Source organism: Salvelinus sp. IW2-2015, linkage group LG2 (assembly GCF_002910315.2).
Source record: "Salvelinus sp. IW2-2015 linkage group LG2, ASM291031v2, whole genome shotgun sequence".
Taxonomy (NCBI): domain Eukaryota; kingdom Metazoa; phylum Chordata; class Actinopteri; order Salmoniformes; family Salmonidae; genus Salvelinus; species Salvelinus sp. IW2-2015.
This window is the reverse complement of record NC_036839.1, coordinates 24,843,331-24,869,182: the sequence shown is the minus strand read 5'-3', so window position 1 is coordinate 24,869,182 and position 25,852 is coordinate 24,843,331. Positions and strand designations below refer to the sequence as shown.

The following is a 25,852-nucleotide window of genomic DNA, read 5'->3' as shown; positions in this document are numbered from 1 at the left end:
CCTTAAGCTCTCTGTGCGAATCCCTAATTTGTTCTCGCGCTAATCACTTCAGGAAATCATTATTTATTTATGATTTTCTCTAACTCTTTCTCTAATTGAAGCTGACTTCCTCAATCTTCTTCCTCTATAGCATAGAGCACGGAGAGAGGAGGAGAGATGAGAAGAGAGGAGAGGACACGAGATGAGAGAGGTGATGAGAGGAGACGTGACGTGACGAGAGAGGAGGAGAGACTCACCTGGCAGTTTGGTCTCATCTGCGTAATCTCCACAGTCATTGGCTCCATCACAGATCCAGGAGGGGTGGATACACAGTGAGGTGGAGTTACAGCTAATGAAGACTCTCTCTTTTACCCCAGTTGTGAGAAGTCAGAGCAATCTGTGTGGTCTACACAAAAACATTAGCTAGCTAAACATTAGCTACTACAAATCGCAAACAGTCGCTAACACTTCTCCTGGATTTGGATGGATAAGGTATAAACAGTAAAAGTCAAGTTAACAGTGTACATTAAGTTGCTATTTTACCTGTGTAATAAGACTGTAAATATAATCTGGATAATGCTGGATGACTGAACCCCAAGTATCGCATCAATGGTGATGCAGGCTACATGTTTGAAACTAACACTTTTTGGATCATCACACACCACACTTTGACAAGCGCTTAACTTACTGCAGTTCTTTTTCATCTGAGGCATCAGCACAGTCATGACCTGGTTACACCAGGCTGAAGCCGGTGATACAAGCTCCCATCTTGGCAGGATGATTCAGACGACACGCACGTGACATCTGAGAGGAGAGTGGGAAGGGAAATTAACACTTCAAACGGCCGATGCTAAATCATCAGGGAGGTAAGAGCACTTAATAGTGTGAACCAGTAGATGACTCAGTAGTGTTTAGCATCAGGTTCAGGGAGAATATCTAGGATAGGGAGGATGTCCAGGAGTATATATATATATGTGTGTGTGTGTGTGTGTGTGTGTGTGTGTGTGTGTGTGTGTGTTGTGTGTGTGTGTGTGTGTGTGTGTGTGTGTGTGTGTGTGTGTGTGTGTGGTGTGTGTGTGGTGTGTGTGTGTGTGTGTGTGTGTGTGTGTGTGTGTGTGTGTGTGTGTGTGTGTGTGTGTGTGTGTGAGTGAGATTAGTTCAAAGCAACAAAAAAAAATAAACATTGAGTCATATTAAAACATGATAATTCAGGATTTATTTATGATCATTTAGTTTATGGGACAGCAAGTTATGGTCTGTTATTATGAGCCCTACAATAAACCACTGCACATTAGATACTAAGACATTATCTTTGATAGAATCTAGTGAAGAGAAGGGGTTTTCTTGCTCAATTTACTTTGGTCTTTCATTTAGATGCATATAATTACATGTTAACAGGGGTATGTTGATTATTTACCATTAATAACTGAACCGACTGCTTGTTGAGACACATTACAGCTAGATGTGCCTGATTTTACAGTCCTGGAAAGCTTCATCCATCTTTAGAGAACTGCTGCCTCACACCTCTCTTAATTTCTTGTTTCAGGTTTAAAAAACATTAAGTTCCTGCTAAACAGTGCTAGGTTTGTTTTCCTCTGGGCCAACTGCTGAATCACAGCCCCAGAAACAAAATTTGAAAAAATAGCGAACATAATAGCAAAGATTTTGAATACCACTTGATTTGAATAGCAATAACAAATATTGGAGATATGGCCATCTTTGCATGACGAAAATAACAACACGAAGAGGAGCCACTTTAATGATAATTTTCCGAACAATTTTGTGCCTAACATCCTCCCCTTCTGTCTCTGAGGAGTGGTATGTATGTGGTATGTGGTATCCTTGGTATGTGATGTTGGGGCTCATTAAAGAATGGGCTTAGCCCAGTGTGAGGCCTGCAATGCTGCACACACACACACACACACACACACACACACACCACACACACACACACACACCACACACACACACACACAACACACACACACACACACACACACACACACACACACACACACACACACACACACACACACACACACACACACACACACATACCCACCCACACACAGAGAGAGTGTAAGCAGAGAGTTACGCCTTCTGAGGTATCAGGATTGACTGGGAGATTAAGCAGTCTATCCATACTCACTGTTACAGAAGGCCTCGTCTGAGTTATCCCCACAGTCATCGAACCATCGCAAAAACGACTGTTGGCCACACAGCGCTGGTTGTAGCATGCCCTGAAGCCTCTCCTACAAATCCTGTTGTCTGCGAAATGACAAAACAAAATATGTTCACTTTGAAAGGAAATGCTAATGGTAGTCCTTAGGCTACTGTCACTTTCTTCACATGACGTCCTCTAGACTACAACTGGCATAGTCCCACACTGTATGTGCTCTAGCCAATTCTTCTACACTCTTTAGAAAAAAAGAGGGTCTATCTAGAACCTATAATGGTTCTTCTGCTGTCCCCATAGGATAACCCTTTAAAGAAACCTTTTTGGTTCCAGGTAGAATCATTTTGTTTCCAGGCAGAACCCTTTTGGGTTCCATGTAGGAACCTTTCCACAGCGGGTTCAAAATGCACCCAAAAGAGTTCTCCTGGAACCAAACATTTTTGCCTATGGGGACAGACGAAGAATCCTTTTGGAACCCTTTTTTCTAGCTGTAGTTGGCTAGCAAGCAGCAAGGAATAAGAACGGTCAGCCAGTATAGCAATAGAACATTTAGAATGAACGACTGGGTCGCGTCCATAGATACAGAAACAGAAAGACTCAATGACTGGGTCACGTCCATAGATACAGAACAAGAAAGACTCAATGGCTGGGTCACGTCCATAGATACAGAACAGAAAGACTCAATGACTGGGTCACGTCCATAGATACAGAACAGAAAGACTCAATGACTGGGTCACGTCCATAGATACAGAACAGAAAGACTCAATGACTGGGTCACGTCCATAGATACAGAACAGAAAGACTCAATGACTGGGTCACGTCCATAGATACAGAACAGAAAGACTCAATGACTGGGGTCACGTTCATAGATACAGAACAGAAAGACTCAATGACTGGGTCATGTCCATAGATACAGAACAGAAAGACTCAATGACTGGGTCACGTCCATAGATACAGAACAGAAAGACTCAATGACGGTCACGTCCATAGATACAGAACAGAAAGACTCAATGACTGGGTTCACGTCCATAGATACAGAACAGAAAGACTCAATGACTGGGTCACGTCCATAGATACAGAACAGAAAGACTCAATGACTGGGTCACGTCCATAGATACAGAACAGAAAGACTCAATGACTGGGGCACGTCACCCGAACCGATGGAACGAACGACCAGCCAGCTTGGGAGCAACCCTACATTTGTGTTGGGACTATATCTTGTGGAAGGATGAAATTGTATGAATACATTTATCAAAATACCAATTTTTTCTAAGAGTGTATGGTTGTCATAACAACACCATAAATCATAACGACAACCATAAATCAAATTTTATTTGTCACATGCACCGAATACAACAGGTGTAGACCTTACCGTGAAATGCTTACTTACAAGCCCTTAACCAACAATGCAGTTCAAGAAATAGAGTTAAGAAAACATTTACTAAATAAACTAAAGTAAAAAAATTAAATAAAAACACAATAAAATTACATAACAATAACGAGGCTATATGCAGGGGTACCGGTACGGAGTCAATGTGTGGTGGTACAGGTTAGTCGAGGTCATTTGTACATATACTGTAGGTAGGGGTAAAATGACTATTCATAGATAATAAACAGCGAGTAGGGGGTGGGGGGTCAATGTAAATAGTCCGGGTGGTCATTTGATTAATTGTTCAGCAGTCTTATAGCTTGGGGGTAGAAGCTGTTAAGGAACTTTTTGGACCGAGACATGACGCTCCGGTAACACTTGTCGTGTGGTAGCAGAGAGAAGAGTCTATGACTTGGGTCATGGATGGCAGGAAGCTTGGCCCCAGTGATGCATTGGGCCGTACACACTACCCTCTGTAGCGGCTTATGGACGGATGCGAGCAGTTGCCTACCAGGCGGTGATGCAACCATTCAGGATGCCTCGATGGTGCAGCTGTATAACTTTTTGAGGATCTGGGGACTATTGCCAAATCTTTACAGTCCTGAGGAGAAAAAGGTGTTGTCGTGCCCTCTTCACAACTGTCTTGGTGTGTTTTGGACCATGATAGGTCCTTAGTGATGTTGACTCCGAGGAACTTTAAACTCTCGACCCACTCCACTACAGCCCCATCGATGTTAATGGGGGCTGTTCAGCCCTCCTTTTCCTGTAGTCCACGATCATCCTTTGTCTTGCTCACTTTGAGGGAGAGGTGTTGTCCTGGCACCACATTGCCAGGTCTCTGACCTCCTCCCTATAGGCTGTCTCATCGTTGTCAGTGATCAGGTCGCGTTGTAGCCAACCCTGCTATTGTTGTCATGCCATATGGATGGTTACAGCACATCGTATTTGACCAGGCTATCTTGTTAGCATGTAGTTAAGTGATAATGCACGAAAGCTGTGTTTGGAGGATATATTGGCACAGGTTTTGCTAGGCCTAAGACGAAGTGACAATATGACAATATATAGTAGATCAATTGCTTACCACAATATTGCATTTTCTCATCTGACTTGTCTTTGCAGTGAGCTACTCCATCACACGTAACTGATAGTTGATGCACTCGCCGTTTCCGCATTCAAACTCTGTGTGGATGTTGCAGGAGGAATTCTCTGCTGTAAAAGTAGATAACTTGTTTAATTAGCTTAGTCAAGTCAAATGTTGATTTATTCTCTCACCATAATGGCTTTAGCTGTGGTCTCAAAGTTTGCAGAAGCTGTACTAAGCTTAGCTGTAAACGTACCAGTATGACCTTGATGTCAAAAATACATACACTGTACACTGAGTATACAAAACATGACAGACTGACCAGGTGAATCCAGGTGAAAGCTATGATCCTTATTGATGCCACTTGTTAAATCCACTTCAATCAGTGTAGATGAAGGGGAGGAGATAGGGTTAAAGAAGGATTTCTAAGCTTGGGGACAATTGAGACATGGATTGTGTATGTGTGCCATTCAGAGGGTGAATGGGAAAGACAAAATATTTATTGTGCTTTTGAACAGGGTAAGGTAGTAGGTTCCAGGCCCACCGGTTTTTGTCAAGAACTACAACTCTGCAGTTTCCCATGTGTATCCAGAATGGTCCACCCCAAAGGAGATCCAGTCAACTTGACACAACTGTGGGAAGCATTGGAGTCAACATGGGCCAGCATCCCTGTGGAACGCTTTCGACATCTTGTAGACTACATGCCCCGGCGAATTAGGCTGTTCTGAGGGCAAAGGTGTGGGGCGGTGCAACTCAATATTAGGAAGGTGTTCCTAATGTTTGATATAGTCAGTGTATATTCTCCACCTAAAGTAAGTTAATCAGTTGTTAAAGTAGTACAACTGCCTAAAACAGCCTGTCCTTGCCAGTGAATAAAAGTGTATAGACAATAACTAAAGAGGGAACATTTCTCTCAGAAAAAATATATTTGTTAAGTTGAAAATCTAGAGCAATCAACTACATTATATTTGTTGTGAGAATTGCAAGGTTATATAATGTATGACTGTTTAAAAAGGCAAATGTCATGGCTTACAAATGCATTTGTTGTCATCTAATAAGACACGTGCTCCCCGACAACTACAGTTGACTCTTCCATCTGGGGTCAACAAACACAGGTCACCACAGCCACCGTATTGACTCTACATGGGACAGCTCACCTGCAAACACACAGCCAACCAGAGATATTATAGACATAACAAGAGACCAACAACAGATGCTATAGACATAACAGAAGGCAAAAAGACAAAGTGAGGTTGCAATTATTACAGTATATTGTAACGTCAAAGCATTTCCGAATGTTGAATATCAACTGTTTATAGGAACCTTTAATAATACTGAGAGACAAATAAACTAAACGTCACCAGATTATTAAGGGCTAAATCTCAAAATAGCATAGAGTTTATTTCAACGCCAACGGTCACAACCCCCAGCTCCCACCAGCCCACCATAAAAGACGCATTAGCTCAGTCAGTGTGACAGGAACAAGCAGGTATGGTCTCATCCTCCCTGATAAAGAAAGAGCAAGGGATGCAGAGAGAAGGGAAACGATAAAGTGCCAGCATCACAAGCGCTCACCGGAGAGATACATGACAATGAACCATAGCTTTCCTTCCCTTCCCTCAAACCCATTCACGCATCAGTGTCTGTGTAAGGGATGTTTGTGTGTGTGTGTGTGTGTGTGTGTGTGTGTGTGTGTGTGTGTGTGTGTGTGTGTGTGTGTGTGTGTGTGTGTGTGTGTGTGTGTGTGTGTGTGTGTGTGTGTGTGTGTGTGTGTGTGTGTGTGTGTGTGTGTGTGTGTGTGTGTGTGTGTGTGTGTGTGTGTGTGTGTGTGTGTGTGTGTGTGTGTGTGTGTGTGTGTGTGTTGACTCAGCAAGCCCCTGGAAGAGCTCCTAGAGCCCCCAGGTTCAGGTTGGAGTCATCTGATTACAGAGGGACAAGAAAGACAGACAGAAAGACAGAAAGACTAATGAAGATAAGGAGACATTGGAAGAATCTCACTTGCATACACCTTGCGTCCTCTCTCCTCTCCTCCTTCTCAAAACCATTGGATGAGAAAGCCAGGGGTCCCTCCCCTCCAATGGTTTTTGAGAAAGAGGCAAGGAGAGAGGATGCGAGGAGTATGCGATTGAGATTCTAACATTTTATTCACATTTCACAACCAAGAAGTGAAAACTATGGTGAGAACAACAGGGGTCAGTTGGTACATGTGAGCGCGTGACAGTAGCAATCTTGTAGGTACAATCCACGCAGAGATCCCATACATGTACAACAAATGTATGCATTAACTGTACTGTAAGTCACTTTGGAAAAAAGTATCTGCTTAGTGGCATTTGAAATAAAGAGCAGTATTCTTTCCTTTAACGTTGCAAGGTGTTACTCATCCTTTTGGCAAGACGGAGAGGTCAGAGGGTGATGTCTGCGATCATTTGTGATGATGAAAAAAATTAGAAGCATCCTCACAGAGGGAGTCAAGCCGCTGGGACGCCCTTAAGTCCTTTTCCCAATGTCCTAGTTCTTACATATGCAACACTTCAGAGCCCTCCTCTTCATCTCAAGGATACTTTTTTATTCATTAAGTTGCCAGGTTTAGTTTCTTCCCAGCTAAATAAGACCATCCTAATTTATAAGGAGCCCTGGTAGATAAATACACTGCTGTGACTTGTTTAAGTGGAGAACTATAGCAAAGAGAAGACCCCCAAACTAAATTAAACAAACAAATGGAAGCAAATCTATCTAGTCCACATATCTATCAATGACAGCTAAAAACCACCAACAAACATTGTTCACACTAATAGATATATTCTTATCTCCCACATGTCCTATTATTCAGCAATTACAGTAACTTCGGAAAGTATTCAGACCCCATGACTTTTTCCACATTTTATTACATTACAGCCTTATTCTAAAATGGATTAAATAAAAAAAATCCTCAGCAATCTACACACAATACCCTATAATGGCAAAGCGAAAACAGGTTTTTAGAAATTTTAGCTAATGTATATAAAAATGAAAAAACGTATTTACATAAGTATTCGGCCCCTTTACTATGAGACTCAAAATTGAGCTCCGGTTCACCCTGTTTCCATTGATCATCCTTGAGATGTTTCTACAAATTGATTGGAGTTCACGTGTGGTAAGTTCAATTGATTGGACATGATTTGGAAATGCACACACCTGTCTATATAAGGTCAGTTGACAGTGCATGTCAAAGCAAAAACCAAGCCATGAGGTCGAAGGAATTGTCCAGAGAGGACACAATACTGTCTCGGTCCTCTCTGGACAATTCCTTCGACCTCATGGCTTTTGGTTTTTGCGAAAACATTTCTGCAGCATTGAAGGTCCCCAAGAACACAGTTGTCTCCATCATTCTTAAATGGAAGAAGTTTGGAACCACCAAGACTCTTCCTAGAGCTGGTCGCTCAGCCAAACTGAGCAATCAGGGGAGAAGGGCCTTGGTCAGGTAGGTGACCAAGAACCTGATGGTCACTCTGACAGAACTCCAGAGTTCCTCTGTAGAGATGGGAGAACCTTCCAGAAGGACAACCATCTCTGCAGCACTACACCAATCAGGCCTTTATGGTAGAGTGGCCAGACGGAAGCCACTCCTCAGTAAAAGGCACATGACAGCCCTCTTGGAGTTTGCCAAAAGCCACCTAATGACTCTCAGACTATGAGAAACAAGATTCTCTGGTCTGACAAAACCAAGATTGAACTCTGGAGGAACGTCTGGAGGAAACCTGGCACCAGTGGCGGTCAGTGCCGTTTCAGATGAGGGAGGACGATTATTTTTCAAGAGGATGGCCTTATTTCTTTTACAGCATATTGGATGACTGTCATTCACATTCCATTCACCCAGATAAATGTAACAGCGATAGGTTTAGGCTACTACGTAATACTCAAATTTTCCATATACCCATCATGAGGTTGCTACAACCTAGCCAATGAATGAAAGTTTACAACGTAGGTGCACACAACGTAGGTGCACACATGGACAGACAGAGACATTCAATACCGCCTTGCACACTCTTGCCTGCATTTAGCTCATAGTGGGTTTAATCTTTAGTTGCAAACAAGAGTTTATATAGTACAAATTGAGGTATGTCTATCCCCGTTTTCTTCCATTTGCTTCTGTTTAAGAAAAGTTTTTCAACAAAATCAATGGAATGAATAGACCTGTAAACACAGTTCACAGTTTCATAGCASCCACGTTGTATTCCTTCTCGCATTTACATTATGCGCTATCCTCCTTTCACCTCTTCCCTTGCTTGTGGACTTCAATGCACAACACATCAGCTGTATGTGACCAGGCAAAAAAACCTTTCCAAGCCAAACCGCTACACACAGCCTACATCGTTGTCACCATATTAGCTAAAGTTACGTCATAGTCAGCATAGCTAAGAGTATTAACGGGTTAGTAAACACGCTACTATCATGCAGTAACGTTACAGTGTAAGTATTTACACCGGCGGGCCCCGTTGGCAATAAATTAGTACAACCAAAAGCTTACCTTGACATGGAAGAGTTCCAGTGTTGGATAGCCATAGCCAGCTAGCTAACATAGCATCCCTCTGTTTGAGCAGGGTGTTTCAGTAGGCTAAACTAGCTAGCTGCATTTGCTAGCTAAGTAAGTGAAACTGAAAAAAAAAAGATGAAATCTCTCTCTTTCTCTCTTGCTTCTCCTTCATTTAGGAAGAAATTAATTTGCTCAAAACTGATAAACTTTTTTCTTTCTCTCTCTTTGAGTCAACTACTCACCACGTTATGCACTGCAGTGCTAGCTAGCTGTAGCTTATTCTTTCAGTACTAGATCCATTCTCTGATCCTTTGATTGGGTGGACAACATGTCAGTTCATGCTACAAGAGCTCTGATAGGTTGGAGAACTTCCGGAGGACATCCTCCAACCTTTCATAATTACTGTGCAAGTCTATAAAAAGGGCCTCCCGAGTGGCGCAGTGGTCTACCTGGTTCGAGTCCAGTTCTCTGTTGCAGCCATCCACGACTGGGAGACTCATGGGGCGGTGCACTATTGGCCCAGCGTCGTCCGGGTTAGGGCAGGGTTTGGCAGGCAGGGATGTTCCCGTCCCATCGCCCACTAGCGACTCCAGTGGCGGGCCGGGCGCAATGCACACTGACACGGTCGCTAAGTGTACGGTGCTTCCTCCGACACATTGGTAAGGCTGGCTTCCGGGTTAAGCGGGTGTTGTGTCAAAAAGCAGTGCGGCTTGGCTGGGTTGTGTTTCGGAGGACAATGGCTCTCGACCTTCGCCTCTCCTGAGTCCGTACGGAGGTTTCAGAGATGGGACAGGACTGTAACTATCAATTGGATACCAGGAAATTAGGGAGAAAAAGGGGTAACCCCCCCCCAATTTTTTTTTTTATAAATAAAAGTCTATGGAAGGGGGTGAGAACCACGAGCCTCCTAGGTTTTATATTGAAGTCAATGTACTCAGAGGACGGAAGCTAGCTGTCCTCTGGCTACACCATGATGCTACCCTACAGTGCTGTTGAGGATACTGTAGACCTTCTTTGCAAAATAGTGTGTTTTAATAAATGATTTGGTGACGTGATTATATTTAGTATAGTTTTATCTAAAAAGGATCACTTTTAAATGTTTTAAAATGTAAAAAATTGTGAAACTCACTGAGGATGGTCCTCCTCCTCTGAGGAGCCTCCACTTCCTCACACCATCACTACGTTGAATAATGGTGGTGGCAGCATCATGCTGTGGGGATGTTTTTCAGCGGCAGGGACTGGGAGACTAGTCAGGATCGAGGCAAAGATGAACGAGAGAACCTTGATGAAAACCTGCTCCAGAGCACTCAGGACCTCAGTGGGACTGGGGCAAAGGTTCACCTTCCAACAGGACAACAACCCTAAGCACACAGCCAAGACCAAACAGGAGTGGCTTCGGGACAAGTTTCTGAAGGTTCTTGAGTGGCCAAGCCAGAGCCCGGACTTGAACCCAGTCTAACATATCTGGAGAGACCTGAAAATAGCTGTGCAGCAACACTCCCCATCCAACTGACAGAGATAGAGAGGATATGCAGAGAAGAATGGGAGAAACACCCCAAATACAGGTATGCCAAGCTTGTAGCGTCATACCCATGAAGACTCGATGCCAAAGGTGCTTCAACCAAGAACTGAATAAAGGGTCTGAATAATAATCTAAATGTGATATTTCATTTTTATATTTTTTATAAATTACCTACAATTTCTAAAAACCTGTTTTTGCTATGCCATTATGGGATATTGTGTGTAGATTGATGAGGAAAAAAAATAGGCTGTAATGTAACAAAATKTGAAAAAAGTCAAGGGTTCTTTACACTTTCCGAAGGCACTGTATATAYGTGTATGCACAGCTCAGGCTTCCACACACTCACACATACAAATAAAACATTCACAAACAGTCTCTTTCTCTTTGAGATAAGTAATTCCAGGGAGAATACTCACAGCTGTTGGTGTCGTTTGCTACAGCGATGATTCCCATGGGCTGGTGGGGGATGTCTGATCGCAGTACCTTTGTTTCTCCACCTGTGTACTTGTTGGATCTCAGCACGGCCCTGCGAGCCCAGTCTGACCAAAAGATAAACTCCCCATAAATAGCCAGGCCAAAGAACGTTCCTGGTCCTGACTTCACAATGACCTGTAAGTTACAAAGCAGTACATCAGTTAAAGCATTCAGAACTTGGCAGCCATCAAATGCTATGTTATATGTCTACAGTGCCAATATAAAGCCATAGCTAAACCCTCTATCTCCTTGTACTCTACTTAAACACATTATATGATTTTCAAAGACCTCTTATCTGTTACTTCTAAACATCAAATGATTTTGTTTGAAAAACAGATTGCACTAGGAAATTATTCTCTGCATCGTCAACCCCTGTACAGAAAAGCACGCACACACCCCTCCCCGAGGTTAGTGCTTAACCCAGATGTTGACAGAGTAAATGACAGTCTTGTGGAGAGGGAGGCAGGCATACATCAGACAGACGGCTCCCTTCGGGAGTCTCACTCTGCTTTCCTACAGCTCTGTAGTCTCAGCCATTAGTGGGACACGCTTGTAACCAACACATTAGCCCTGCTACCATACAGGGATTAATAGGACAGGTGTTGATTAAAGGAGCCCAACGTGTTACAGGGAAAACAACTGGCCAGCAGGAGAGAGAGAGAGAGAGAGAAACGACAAGGCCGCCAGAAGGATTTTCACCGAACTTATTGACAATAAATTAGATTAGAGAGGACGCTAGTTTTGTACGCAAGGTCTAAATACTACTGTGTTCCAAATCTCTTAGAGTCTACTTAAAGTACAGTACCAGTCAAAAGTTGAAACACCTACTCATTCAAGGGTTTTTCTTTATTTTTACTATTTTCTACATTGTAGAATAATAGTGAAGACATCAAAACTATGAAATAGCACACATGGAATCATGTAGTAACCAAAAAAGTGTTAAACAAATATTTTACATTTCAGATTCTTCAAAGTAGCCACCCTTTGCCTTGATGACAGCTTTGCACACTCTTGGCATTCTCTCAACCAGCTTCATGAAGTAGTCATCTGGAATGCATTTCAATGAACAGGTGTGCCTTGTTAAAAGTACATTTGTGGAATTTCTTTCCTTCTTAATACGTTTGAGACAATCAGTTGTGTTAAGGTAGGGGTGGTATACAAATGATAACCCTATTTGGTAAAAGACCAAATCCATATTATGACAAGATCAGCTCAAATAAGCAAAGAGAAATGACAGTCCATCATTACTTTAAGACATGAAGGTCAGTCAATACGGAACATTTTCATCAAGTGTTATTGCAAAAACCATCAAGCGCTATGATGAAACTGGCTCTCATGAAGAGCGACACAGGAAAGGAATACACAGAGATACCTCTGCTGCAGAGGATAAGTTCATTATAGTTAATTGCGCCTCAGATTGCAGCCCAAATAAATGCTTCACAGAGTTCAAGTAACAGACATCTCAAAATCAACAGTTCAGAGGACACAGCGTGAATCAGGCCTTCATGGTCGAATTGCAGCAAAGAAACCACTACTAAATGACACAAATTAGAAGAAGAGACTTGCGCCAAAAAACACGAGAAGCATGGACATTAGACTGTGGAAATCTGTCCTATGGTCTGATGAGACACATCTGAGATTTTTGGTTCCAACCGCTGTGTCTTTGTGAGACGCAGAGTAGGTGAACGAATGATATCTGCATGTGTGGTTCCCACCATGAAGCATGGTGGAGGAGTAGTGATGGTGTGGGGGGTGCATTGTGCATTTATTTAGAATTCAAGGCACACTTATCCAGCATGGCTACCACAGCATTCTGCAGCGATGCGCCATCCCATCTGGTTTGCCCTTAGTGGGACTGTCATTTGTTTTTCAAAAGGACGATGACCGAGCACACCGCCAGGCTGTGTAAGGGCTATTTGATTAAGGAGAGAAATGGAGCGCTGCATCAGATGATCTGGCCTCCACAATCACCCGACCTCAACCCAATTGAGATGGTTTGGGATGAGTTGAACCACAGAATAAAGGGAAAGCAGCCAACAAGTGCTCAGCATATGTAAGAACTCCTTCAAAACTGCTGGAAAATCTGGAATCTGGTCGAGGGAATGCCAAGAGTGTGCAAAGCTGTCATCAAGGCAAAGGGTGGCTACTTTAAAATATCTAAAATATAAAATATATTTTGATTTGTTTAACACTTTTTTGGTTACTACATGATTCCATATGTGTTATTTCATAGTTTTAATGTCTTCATTATTATTCTACAATGTAGAAAATAGTTTAAAAAAACCTTGAATGACTAGTTGTGTCCAAACTTTTGACTGGTACTGTATATGTATGTTCTGAGTATATTGAACATACCATAAGTACTTTATTACTTGCAATGCTCATATCTAAGCTCTCAATAATGTTTATAAGTATGTCAATTTATATGAATAGTCACACAATTTAGTAATGTCTGATTAAATTCATGTTTGGAGCGGCAGGTAGCCTAGTGGTTAGAGCGTTGGGCCAGTAACCGAAAGGTTGCTGGATTGAATCCCCAGGCTGATATGGTAAACATCTGTCATTCTGCCCATGAACAAGGCAGTTAACCCATTGTTCCCCAGTAGGCCGTCATTGCAAATAAGAATTTGTTCTTAACTGACTTGCCTAGTTAAATAAAGGTTACATTTTAAATTGAAACATCACATTCTTCAAAAGCAATTTAATTCAGAAAATTGTCATTATTTTGGGATTTGGGATGGTCATAAATCTTGAAAATCATATTCAGTGATCATATAGCCACATGCTTACCACGCTTGAGTACCAGTTCTTAATTAGTATTCAGTCTCTTCACATCTAAAAGGTTGTCTTTTCACTGCCTGAATGTGTTAACATCTTATCCCCATCACATACTCAAGCGGGCTCTCTAGGCTTTCGTCAGCATGGGTAATGACACAACAGCTCCACTTAAAATGCCACAGTGGAGTGTGGAGGGCAAGTGGGCCTTTAGAGCTCGCTGTACTCTGTGTTCATCTCATGTCTGTCAGAGCAGAAGGGGGGAAAGGGGTGTCACACAGTCACAGTGTTGGCTGTCAGGCTGTAATGACACTCCCAGATCCCTGGGCTGGAGGAGCCATACAGTACAACTCTGCACCACCCTGCCCCCATACTGCCCCGCATCGCCACCACACCATCACACATAATGGCAGGAAGCTCTCCCTCTCCCTCCCTCCCACCACTGCTCTGTTGATAATCCGTTAGCTCTGCTTAATTTTCACATTCTAATTGGGACAGTGACGGCCACTCCTCCACAGGGCTCTTCTGTGTGAGCTTTCATTAGCAGGAGAAAGACTGCAGGCGGGGAATGCGGGAACCCAAAGGATGTGACTTTTGTGATGCACAACCCTGCTTTTGCAAACATATGGGTAACAAATTGAGATGGGTCAAGGTCCTCAGTCACATAGATCGTGTCAAGCACAAATTTTAAACCGTCGGCAAAGAGGAGAGCCAAATTGTAATGTAATCCCTTACATGCTGGGGATACATATCCTGGATTTTCACCACTATGAATATATATTATGCATGGCACCTCTCACGGATAAAATTAGACCGACCCTCTTTCTGAGCTCCTTTACTTTTGAAGGGAAATTACTTCTATAATGAAGTAAACCATTCACTCTGTCTTTTGAGATATAATATATGAAAAGAATGCTGAGAGGTATTACAGAAGCTGTCCATTGTATTACGGCTAAAATGCCATCAGGCTCAACAGGAATGGGAGATAATGTAACGGGTAGAAAATGAGTCCCATCTCAGTTTAAGGGGACATAATACTTTGACATTTCAGCAGAGAATCATTGCCTTTGTGTCTACCATGTTTCAAATATCATTTCTCTCCTCCATAGAAAGCTACGGCCCGTGACAACGTCAGAACACATGTTGGTTCAACAAGAAGTAATTGCCTTTTTGAACTGCCTATACTTTTGGTCCTTAGTGAGATTCAATCAATACGTCTAAATTCTGTGGTCTTTTCTACAGACCAAGTCAAACAAGCTGCAGCGTGTCATGCATGATAAGAGGGGACATTCATTAGAACGTGTTAATAAAATGCCATGATGTTATTCATTCTATGACTTAAGTTCAGCCCTTATGGCTGTTTTCCAGGACACAGATTAAACCTAGTCCTGGACTAAAAAGCATGCTTAATCTCCATTAAAAGTGCTTCGTAATCCAGCCCATGGTGTAACATAGTGTAACTGTGATAGCATTAAGAGTGGCATACATATGGAATCCTCATGTTGGTCATACTCACATATCTGTGTGAGCCGTCGTAATCACACCTCTCTATCTTCCCCAGACTTCCATCAGAGAAGTAGATCTTCTCAGCTTTGTGGTCGATGGTGAGTCCGTTAGGAGTGAGGATGTCTGTGCTGACGATCACCTTCATGTTGTTTCCTGCCAGGGTGGACCTCATAATACTGGGACGCTGCTCGTTCCAGTTAGTCCAGAACATCAGGCTGAAATAAACATTCAAAAACCTACTATTAACTAGATGAACATTTGAGAAACCACCTCAAAGAAGTCAGTTGACTGGGAACAGGAAAGATGGATAGTAAAAGTATGTTTTTTTTCTTTTAATAGTCTTTTATCTCAAGTCTAAAAGCAATTTCCACCTTCACTGCAAACAGATGTAACCCAGATTCGATATCTCTTTATGCACATTTTCCCTCAGACATATTTACACCCCCTCAGTGAGGAGGACAAAACAAATGTTCTCTGAAATTGAATCAGGGGAGTGTATGATGGCTTAAATAGGACTGCAATTGTAACTTGTCAAGCTCCTTGCCTTTCTTTGTAGGGTAAAATAAACACTAATCACTGTAAGAATTATTCATAGGCAGCCGTTCTATATTGCCTGTTGCTCTATCTGGTTGTGTCACTCCTGTTATCTAGTGATCCCATAACTCACGATGGCCTGCATGACCTGTCATCTGCTCCTCATTTTGTGTCGGCTGTGTTAGCATTGCCTTGCAGGAGCTACTGCAGCTCCCATCTCTGATAAGGCGCTGCCTCAGTTTCAGTTTTGCTACTCAATGAATGCTAGACAGAATGTGTATTTACATTTCTTTGAGCTGACTACTAAGAATATTACAAATTACAATCGTGTGGGAGTGTAAATAAATGGAAGATCTATCTGAAGTAGGTTTTGCTAAATAAAAGGAATCTGTGAATTGTATTGCAGTGTACAACAGTTATAGATACGATACTGAGCACTGAAAGTAGAGGGCTTATATCCTCATTCAAACTACAAGAGATTGTTTCAAAGTTAAACAATCAATACTTTTGAAGTTCTTAGCAAAGGTTGAACTTGGAGATAGGCCTAGATATGGTTATCCTGGATACTCCCTACAGTAGAATATGTTTACAACATTGAAAGTCTGTATTGATTCATAGGGGCTAGTAAGAATATGTCAGAGAGTGCTAATTTATTATAGCAGATGAAATTCAAATTAGCAGCATTCTGGAGTTTGTTTGAAAACTTGCCAAATTACGAACTAAACGCATACACACTAAGATCAAGAGTTTAATTAGTTTGTGAACTCTGGGTCAGCATTCCGCGATAACCTTCTTGGCGTGTAATTACCGTAGATTGAGACGTGCTTTTATTTCTTAATGGATATAACATGAACATTTGTTAGTTATTATGAAAGCACTGCAGGCAGTATTTCTTGAAATGGGAGTGTGTCAAACCAATTAGATGTCTCTCCTTCACTACACCGTGGAGATACAATCTTCTCTACAGAATTGAATACATACTGTATGGGTCATGTACAATTATACTGATTGCTCTAACAAAAAGTCCACTGAGGTCTGTATAAGAAATTAACTTAGTTAGATGGAATTGTCTTAAGACAGCAATACATTTCTCTCTGTCCAAGGAGGCATGTCTTGTGTTGCAATGCACCCAATATTATTGTGAGCTTATATATCTGTTGAGCAAAGGCATACAACCATAGCCTCAGGCATAGAATGACATACTGCATCTGAAGTAGTAGCTACGGAACTACAGTTGGGTGGTATACAAATTCAGATATGATTTAGCAACAAACTATTAAAAAGACCAGCCTGGTCCCAGATGTGGTTGTGCTGTCTTGCCAACTCCTATGTTGTGACAATGACCATGGCAGTTGGCAATACCAGGTTATTGGGAGACTGAGTACAACCAGAACCACATACTTTTGGCACTCATTCAGGGCGAGGACATGGGGGTGGTCGTCTTCAGAGAGTGTGACCACAGCGTCTCTGCTGAAGGAACCGGGCCGGCTTTGGTCCACGCTGTGCCTGGTGATGCTGGAGGTGGTAGAGCTGGTCCAGTACAGAGTGTCCCAGGCACGGTGGTACGCCAACCCCTCCACTGAACCCACATCTGGGGGTACACAGACATGAGCGTCACCATGATCATCCAACCATCCAGCCTCCACTAATTCATTGTAAATTCTAACATGTAATGGACATGGCATTAATCAACTGGTAATACATGCAGTACATTTGACTCTACTGATACAGGTGGACAGAACAAAGCCAATGTTTTTTTTAGATGAAACGTTAACTTGCACATACCACCATGCTTCTGTCATTTGCAGTGTAGGGCAGTGTTTCCCTACTCTGGTCCTCGAGTACCCCCAACAGCACACAATTTTGTTGCAGCCCCGGAAAAGCACACCTGATCAACCGTTAATGAGTTGAATCATGTGAGTTTGTCTGGGGCTACAACAAAAATGTGTGTTGTTGGGGGTACTCAAGGGCTGAAGTTGGAAAACACTGGTGTAGGGAATTACAGCCACAAAGTTGAATTCATTGTAACTCCTGCACACACACAATATAAACTCTGCACATTGTGTAATATAATGACAAATCCACCAATGTCACATCCACCTGCTCATTGGAAATACTTAAAGCTGCAATAGGTAACTTTTTGGCCAACCCGACCAAATTCACATAGAAATTGGAGTTATAGAACTGTAATTTGCAATGAAAGCAAGTCTAAGACACTGTAGATCTGTTCTATGTGAGCTATTTCAATGCTCCCTTTAAGTTTTGTTATTGCGTCTTTTACTTTCGGTTTTGTACACAAGCTTCAAACAGCTGAAAATACAATATTTTTGGTTCCTGAAAATATATTTCACAGCAGTTTAGATGGTACAATTATTCTCTAAGTGCTTGTTTTGTCGCATAAACTGAAATTAGGCGAACTATTCAAATATTAGCAACCAGGAAACGGCTGATCGATTTCTGCATATTGCACCTTTAAACGGAATATACGAGGCATTAATCACCCGTAATACACGCAGTGCATCTGATGCCACTGGCACAGCTGATAGACATTGACAAGTCCAAACAAACATAATTCCAGGAAAATACGAAGTAAACTGAAATCCATATATCCATACAGGGCATTGGGGAGTCTCTGCCAAGAACCGTTGTTGTTCATACATCAACTGAAAAAATATTGAGTTGACATATTCCAGGTGTCTCATTCATTGATTGAATTTCTACTGTTATCTTAGTGAGCAGGGATATTTGAATGGCAATTCAAAAGTGACCAAAAATACCACATTAAATCAAATAAATAGATACAGATACAGTATGTGCTTGGCATGAAAATAGGGTTGATCAGAGTACTAGGACAAACATAAAGAACATGTTTGTCCTAACAGGACAAAGCACACATATTTCTGTCCTTGCTTTGCACTAAAACATCTGGCATTTTTACTGAACCATTGGTAAGGTGCTTGGATAAAACATGAACACCTTAATTCTATCCTATAACGCCAACTCAATGGCACATATACTCTACAATCTCCTCTGGATGGAGTGTTTAATTGGTCTTAATGGTGAACATGTGATCAATTCTGGAGATACGTGCTGAATCCAGTGCTTTCTAGAAGCCATAAACCATACATACATAATACTCAAGGCACTATCTGAGTCAGCTCGATTGCTAATTAATTGTTTGCAATAAAAGGCGACTGACAGCTTGGTTTTCTGGAAATCGTTGGGAGTGGCCAGGGAGTAATTAATGGAGGACGTGGAGTTTCATTAGGGAAATATGGATGATTAACATCTTCACCCTTCTTCAATGACAGGGTAAGCAGTAAAACTTTGTGGAGAAGAAGGAGAGAAGGGGGAGAAGAGGGATAGGAGATGGAGGTAGAGAAGACGGTAAAGGAGACGGAGAGGGTGGAGAGGATGGAGAGTCTGAATTTGATAATTGTTTAGACGAATAACCAGAGTCCTGAATCCAACCAACTATGACCAGTGAGTTAAATAATAATAGTAGCTAAGCTAAAATAAAGGCAATGGATGCTTTAGTGCTAAATTAATCACGCCAACTCTACACCTGAACAGGCTAGGCATGGATAGAGGACAACCAATTACACAAAGAGGTGCAGAGAAGGATATCAAACACATAGACCAACTTGATATTTGCCAGCCACATAACTTTCTTTATTAAGCGCTTCTTTTAAAAATGACAATAGCTCCTCTTGGTCAAAGCCAAAATAAATAATCTCTCTCCAGTCACTCTGTCTGTCTGTCTGTCTGTCTGTCTGTCTGTCAGTTTTGCCAACAGTAGAACATGGTGGGGACGTGGATCAGTGGACTCCCACTGTTCTCCCAGAATATGAGGGGTGAGTGAGTGACTTGAGCTCCCATCTCAGAGGAGACTTTAGAGAGAGGCAGAAGATGCTAAGCGTGCAGAACAGAGGCTTTCCCTGCTCATCTGCCTCCACTCAGCCTTATCTAGCCCAGATTGAGTGGGTTAGAGAGGGAGGACAGACAAGGGCTCTGATGCCTCTTCTCCTGCCATCTAGAATGACTGACTGACTGGCAGGCTAAAAAAAGGTCCATGTGTTATGAATTACATTATTTCACATTCTCTATGAATTTATTTATTCAAGCCAAATAAAGATATTTTGAATTTATCTGTGGAAGATGCCATTTTCACAAGCCCCCATGTGTCCTATAGATGCACTTAATCCCCAAATACCCTAAATACTCAGGCTTATTTTATGCAGACGCTGTTTCTTGCAAAACTGCTCACCTTAGCCAGCTAATCCTGTAGTGAAAGCTGCAAATGCTGCTCTGCTGGCCAGAGTGGTCAATATACCTTGTATCACTCTCTCTGGCCACTTATTTATGTTTTGGTCTGAATGTGCTGAAAATGAAAGCAGGGTAATTTTCTCTATCAATAGTAAGACCTAAAAAACATCCCCCATTGTAACCATCTTATTTGACAGTTAAATGGGTCCCATTTAGGACAAGAAGAATAGAGGTGGCCATTACAATACTCTATACTTGATGGAGTATGCATTGAAGCCACACAATACATCAAGGACGCGGCCACTTTATTCTCCACAAATGGCTTTTCACAAATGGCTGCTGAGAGGCAAGCTGCAGACCCTGATTTCATATCATACAGCAGGACATTAATTTCACATCCTTGACTTAGAACCCTGCCCAGCAAACAAGGAACATTCCCAGAACATTAGCTAAGATTCCCATTAAGTTCTAGATAGTGTTTTATCTCACATTAGAATGATAACATCCCAAAAACATTCAAATAATATTTTTAATAACACATTTTTTTATGTTTGAAATTAAATATCCAAGTAATGTTCTCCTAAAATTCCCCAAAATGCACAACATTTGCAACAACCACCAAAGAACATTCCCCAAAAGTTCTCATTAGGTTTCCAGGTAATGCAATTACACAATGTACAGTAGCAGCAATGTTTTCCCAGCAAACCAAATTTGGTTCTGTGCAAGTTCCCAGAACATTCGTTAGGTTGTGGCAAATGTTATCATAACACAAAAACTGTCCAGTCGTGCTGATGATTATACGTTTGCATAAAACATTCGCCTATTATTGCAAGAATGTTCCCACAACACATTTGATCTGTTCTTTAGCGGTTCACAGAATGCTTCATTAGGTTGTGGGAACAGTCTGGTGGGAACATTGTGGGTACAAAACACAAACACTGTCCAGTTGTGCGGATGATTATATAATGTTTCTTTAAGGGTGCAAAAAACACCTGACGTTACAAGAACGTTCCCAAAACAAGACATTTTATGTTATTTAAAAGTTCCTAAAACATTTCTTTAGGTTGTGGGAACATTATGGGGATATAACAGGAGATAGGTTCCCAAAACACTAAAACTATCCAGTTGTGCTGACATTCAAATAACGTGCACAAAACACTCCTTTGATGTTGCAAGAATGTTGACAGAACAGCCTTTCTGAGTTCTTTAAAGGTTCCCAAAACATTTAATTAGGTTGTGGTAACAGTGTGGGTACATTACAAGAGATGTCTGGGATGTTGGAAGACTATTCTTGTGATATTCACGAAAGTTGCACAGAACATTCACACAATGTCCAAATAAGCCAGTTTTTATGATGTTCATAGCATATTTGTTTTAGGTTTAACATAATATTCCATAGACATTCACGCAATATACATTTGACCTTGTCTTGGAAGTCCTCAGAACATTTAAAAAAATTGGATTTTAGGACTGTATTGTAGGCTCACTACAAGGTGATATAGACACACATGGCATTTACATTTAATTCATAGGACATTTGAACAGCATTTAAATCATACACAAACAACCATATGTTTAACACTTTATTTATCCATATTTTGTTGTGTTACAGCCTGAATTCAAAATGGAATTGTTTTCTTACCCATCTACAAGTGACAAACATGTTTAGACATTTTTGCACTTTTATTGAAAATRAAATACAGAAATCTAATTTACATAAGTATTCACACCCCTGAGTCAATACTATGTAGAACTACCTTCGGCAGTGATTACAGTCTTTCTGGGTAAGTCTCTTAAGAGCATTCCACACCTGGATTTGCAACATTGGCCAAATATTATTTTCAAAATTCTTAATGCTCTGTCAAGTTGGTTGTTGATCATTGCTAGACAACCAATTTCAGGATTGCCATAGATTTTCAAGTAGATTTAAGTCAAAACTGTAACTCTGCTACTGGTAAGCAACTCCAGTGTAGATTTGGCCTTGTGTTTTAGGTTATTGTCCTCCCGAAAGGTGAATTATTATCTCAGTGTCTGGCTCAAGACATTTCAGCTTTTAACTTAATACATTTGTAAACATTTTGAAAAACATACTTCCACTTTGACATTATGGGGTATTGTGTGTAGGCCACTGACAAAACATCTCAATTTAATGTATTTAAAATTCAGGCTGTAACACAACATCTGGAAAGTCAAGAGGTGTAAATAATTTCTGAAGGCACTGTAGCCATGGCAGTATGGTCAATCAGGAATGCCATGATTCCTTTTTTGCCTTCTTAGACATAAGTAACCCAGGGAAATACTGGTAACTGGGTGATTCACCATCACTTCACCCATTTCATATGCTGCGTACTTCCACTATCCAAAACTATGAGTTCTGATCTAGGATCAATTTTGCTTTTCAGATAATATAAATAAGACTGGGAGGGACCATATCAACCATSCTAAAGTAAGAACTATATCGGGTGCGTTTTTGAAATTTAACATTCAATTTATACACAATGTTTTTTTTTTTACAGTTAGCCTGAATTCTGCATTTCAGACTGGATTTATAAATCTGGACAAACAAAAGACATCTCTTTTAGTAGATTATATCTGAGCCGCAATTTCACAGTTGTAAAAAAAAAAAAAAAAATTCAGCTCTGCAGCCAGATCATTAAACCTCTGCACCACCAGTGGATATCTGTGGTATTGTGGGGGGTTTTCTCAGTCTAATTATGATCAATCAGGAAAATGTTTAGCTAGGACTCCGGTACACAGGCGGGAGCGCTACAGTACCGTAGGTGACGGTAATGCAACATAACGTTGGATGCCAACCGGAGATATACCCACAGAAAAAGAGGTGACAACGGTAGCCAGCTAGCTAGGGCAACAGTGGACAGTGTCCTTTTCTCCTGCCTGTCAGGCACTGTTTTCCAGCGCAGTTCTGTTAACGATGGCGAGGGCAGGCATTCGGCAGGCGTTAGTGAAGGACACTAGGTGCTAGCGAGTTAGTTAACTAGGACTCCAGTAAAACAGCAAACGGGAAAGGTAGCTAGCTAGCACAATGGTACTGTACTTCGCCCCTGAAAAGCTCAGATAATACTTTTTTCCCCCTTTTGACCCACATTTTAATCGCATAGACAATCAGGAAAAATGTAGTGTATCAAAAGACTCACAAGCATGAAGATGGCGTGCTCGATGGGGGCGTTTATGCACTAACCAATGGGATGCTCGAGGAGGGGCGTTCATGCAGGAACCAATGGGATGCTCGAGGGGGGTTCCTGCAGACATGCAGGAACACCCCGAATTGTGGGCCGCAATCACACACTTTTGGCATGACTGGACACTGTTTGTGCCATGAGCACATTTGCCGTGATATAATGAATGTTCTGGGAACTTTTACAGACCCAATTTTGGTTTGCTGGGTGCATTACAACAAGATCAATATTTTGAGGAAAAAAATGAATGTACTTCAAACTCATACAAATATGTGTTCTGTAAGGCATAAACTTATATATGCAAACTTGTAAATAAACAGACATGCATTAAATTCAAAATATAAAACATCAATCAAAAACTATAAAAAGTATACAGCACTCACTTTCGGCTATGACAGATCGTCCWGTCCAGTCGTCATTAATCATCTGGATATTCCCAAAATGGATGTCGCTGAAGAAGATGCGATTGGTCCCTCCACCGGTTTTCTGGCGGTAATCAAAGGTCAGCGCTATGACGTTCTTGAAGTAGTCGGGCCTCTCGAAGGGCTGGACGGGCGAGTTGAGGTCGTTCTCGTCTGAGAGGTGGATGCTCTTCAGTAGGGTTCTCTCAGAATAGAGCAGGTAGCCCTCGTAGCGCTCGCAGGCGAAGCCATCTTCTGCCAGGTGGCCATGGGCACAGGAACAAGTCCTACGTCCGCTACCCAGGTGAAAGCAGAGCTGCTGACAGCCCCCGTTGCTCCTGGCACATGGGTTGGTACCTATTGTGGCAGAGACAAACACTGTGTTCAAGACTTACTCTACATCCGTTTACTTTCCACTTAGTTTCACGGTTATGAAGTTATCATTGTTATGATAATCTTTATTGTAGTGCCAAAATTAGAAGTGCTAGTGTGATATATATATACACACACACACAACCAGTCCAACATTTTAGAACACCTACTCATTCAAGGGTTTTTCTTTATTTTTACTATTTTATAAATTGTAGAAAAAGTGAAGACATCAAAACTATGAAATAACACAAATAGAATCATGTAGAAACCAAAAAAGTGTTAAACAAATTAAAATATATTTTATATTTGAGATTCTTCAAATAGCCACCCTTTGCCTTKACGACAGCTTTGCACACTCTTGGCATTCTCTCAACCAGCTTAATGAGGTAGTCACCTGGAATGCCTTTCAATGAACAGGTGTGCCTTGTTGAAAGTMAATTTGTGGAATTTCTTTCCTTCTTAACGCGCTTGAGCCAAAAGTTTTGTTGTGACAAGGTAGGGGTGGTATACAGAAGAGCCCCATTTGGTAAAAAACCAAGTCCATATTATGGCAAGAACAGCTCAAATAAGCAAAGAGAAACGACATGGTCAGTCAATGGTCAGTCAATACGGCAAATCTTAAGAACTTTGAAAGTTTCTTCAAGTGCAGTCGCAAAAGCCATCAAACGCTATGATTAAACTGGCTCTCATGAGGACCGCCACAGGAAAGGAAGACCCAGAGTTACCTCTGTGTCACGTTCACTGTCTTCAAACTCCCTGTCTTAGATGAGCCAAGGCGCAGCGTGCATGTAATTCCACATTTCTTTTAATCGTAGTGAAACCTTCACAAAAATAACAGGTAAACAGAAACAAACGTGACACAACCGTGGCGCACACAAACACACACAGAAAATAAATAATTACCCACAACATTAGGTGGGAAAAAGGCTGCCTAAGTATGATTCCCAATCAGAGACAACGATAGACGCGCTTGATGGGAAACAATCGGCCAAAAAAAAGAAATATAAAAACATAGAATGCCCCCCAAATCACACCCTGACCTAACCAAATGAGAAAATAAAACGTCTCTCTAAGGTCAGGGCGTGACAGTACCCCCCCCCCCCAGAAGGTGCGGACTCCGGCCGCAAGACCTGACTATATAGGGGTGGGTCCGGGTGGGCATCTATCTCCGGTGGCAGCTCCGGTTCGGGACGTAGCCCCGCTCCGCACGCTGATCCCTCCGCTTCCGTGGAACCGGACCGTGATCGTCGCCGGAGTCTCCGGACCGTGGATCGTTGCCGTAGGAACCGCACCGTGAATATGCCGAGGCTTGGATTGGGAACCCCCACTGGAGGCTCCGGACTGCGGACCGCCGCTGGAGGTTCAGACTGCGGACCGAAGCTGGAGGCTCCGGACTGCGGACCGCCGCTGGAGGCTCCGTGCCCTGGATTTTCACTGCAGTCTCCGGGCCATGGATCATCACTGGAGGCTTCGTGCCATGGGTCATCACTACAGGCTCCGGCCATGGATCATCACTGGAGGCTTCGTGTCATGGATCATCACTACAGGCTCCAGCCATGGATCATCATGGAGGCTTCATGCCATGGATTCATACTAGAGGCTTCGTACGTGGAGCCGGAACAGGTCTCACCGGACTGAGGAGACGTACTGGAAGCCTGGTGCGTGGAGCTGCCACAGGGCTTACCAG

At 42.0% G+C, this 25,852-nt stretch overlaps 1 protein-coding gene across 1 annotated transcript in view; it reads right to left on the bottom strand.

Annotated features, from left to right (window-relative positions):
* lrp1bb (low density lipoprotein receptor-related protein 1Bb) overlaps positions 1 to 25,852 on the bottom strand; it is a 393,420-nt gene that overhangs the window by 103,019 nt on the left and 264,549 nt on the right. The window contains exons 41-44 of the mRNA XM_070446279.1: positions 23,776 to 24,150; positions 17,331 to 17,520; positions 15,406 to 15,610; positions 11,057 to 11,249 (exon numbers count right to left, since the gene is read on the bottom strand). Of these exons, the coding sequence (XP_070302380.1) occupies positions 11,057 to 11,249; positions 15,406 to 15,610; positions 17,331 to 17,520; positions 23,776 to 24,150 (963 nt within the window). The remainder of the gene's footprint in view (positions 1 to 11,056; positions 11,250 to 15,405; positions 15,611 to 17,330; positions 17,521 to 23,775; positions 24,151 to 25,852) is intronic.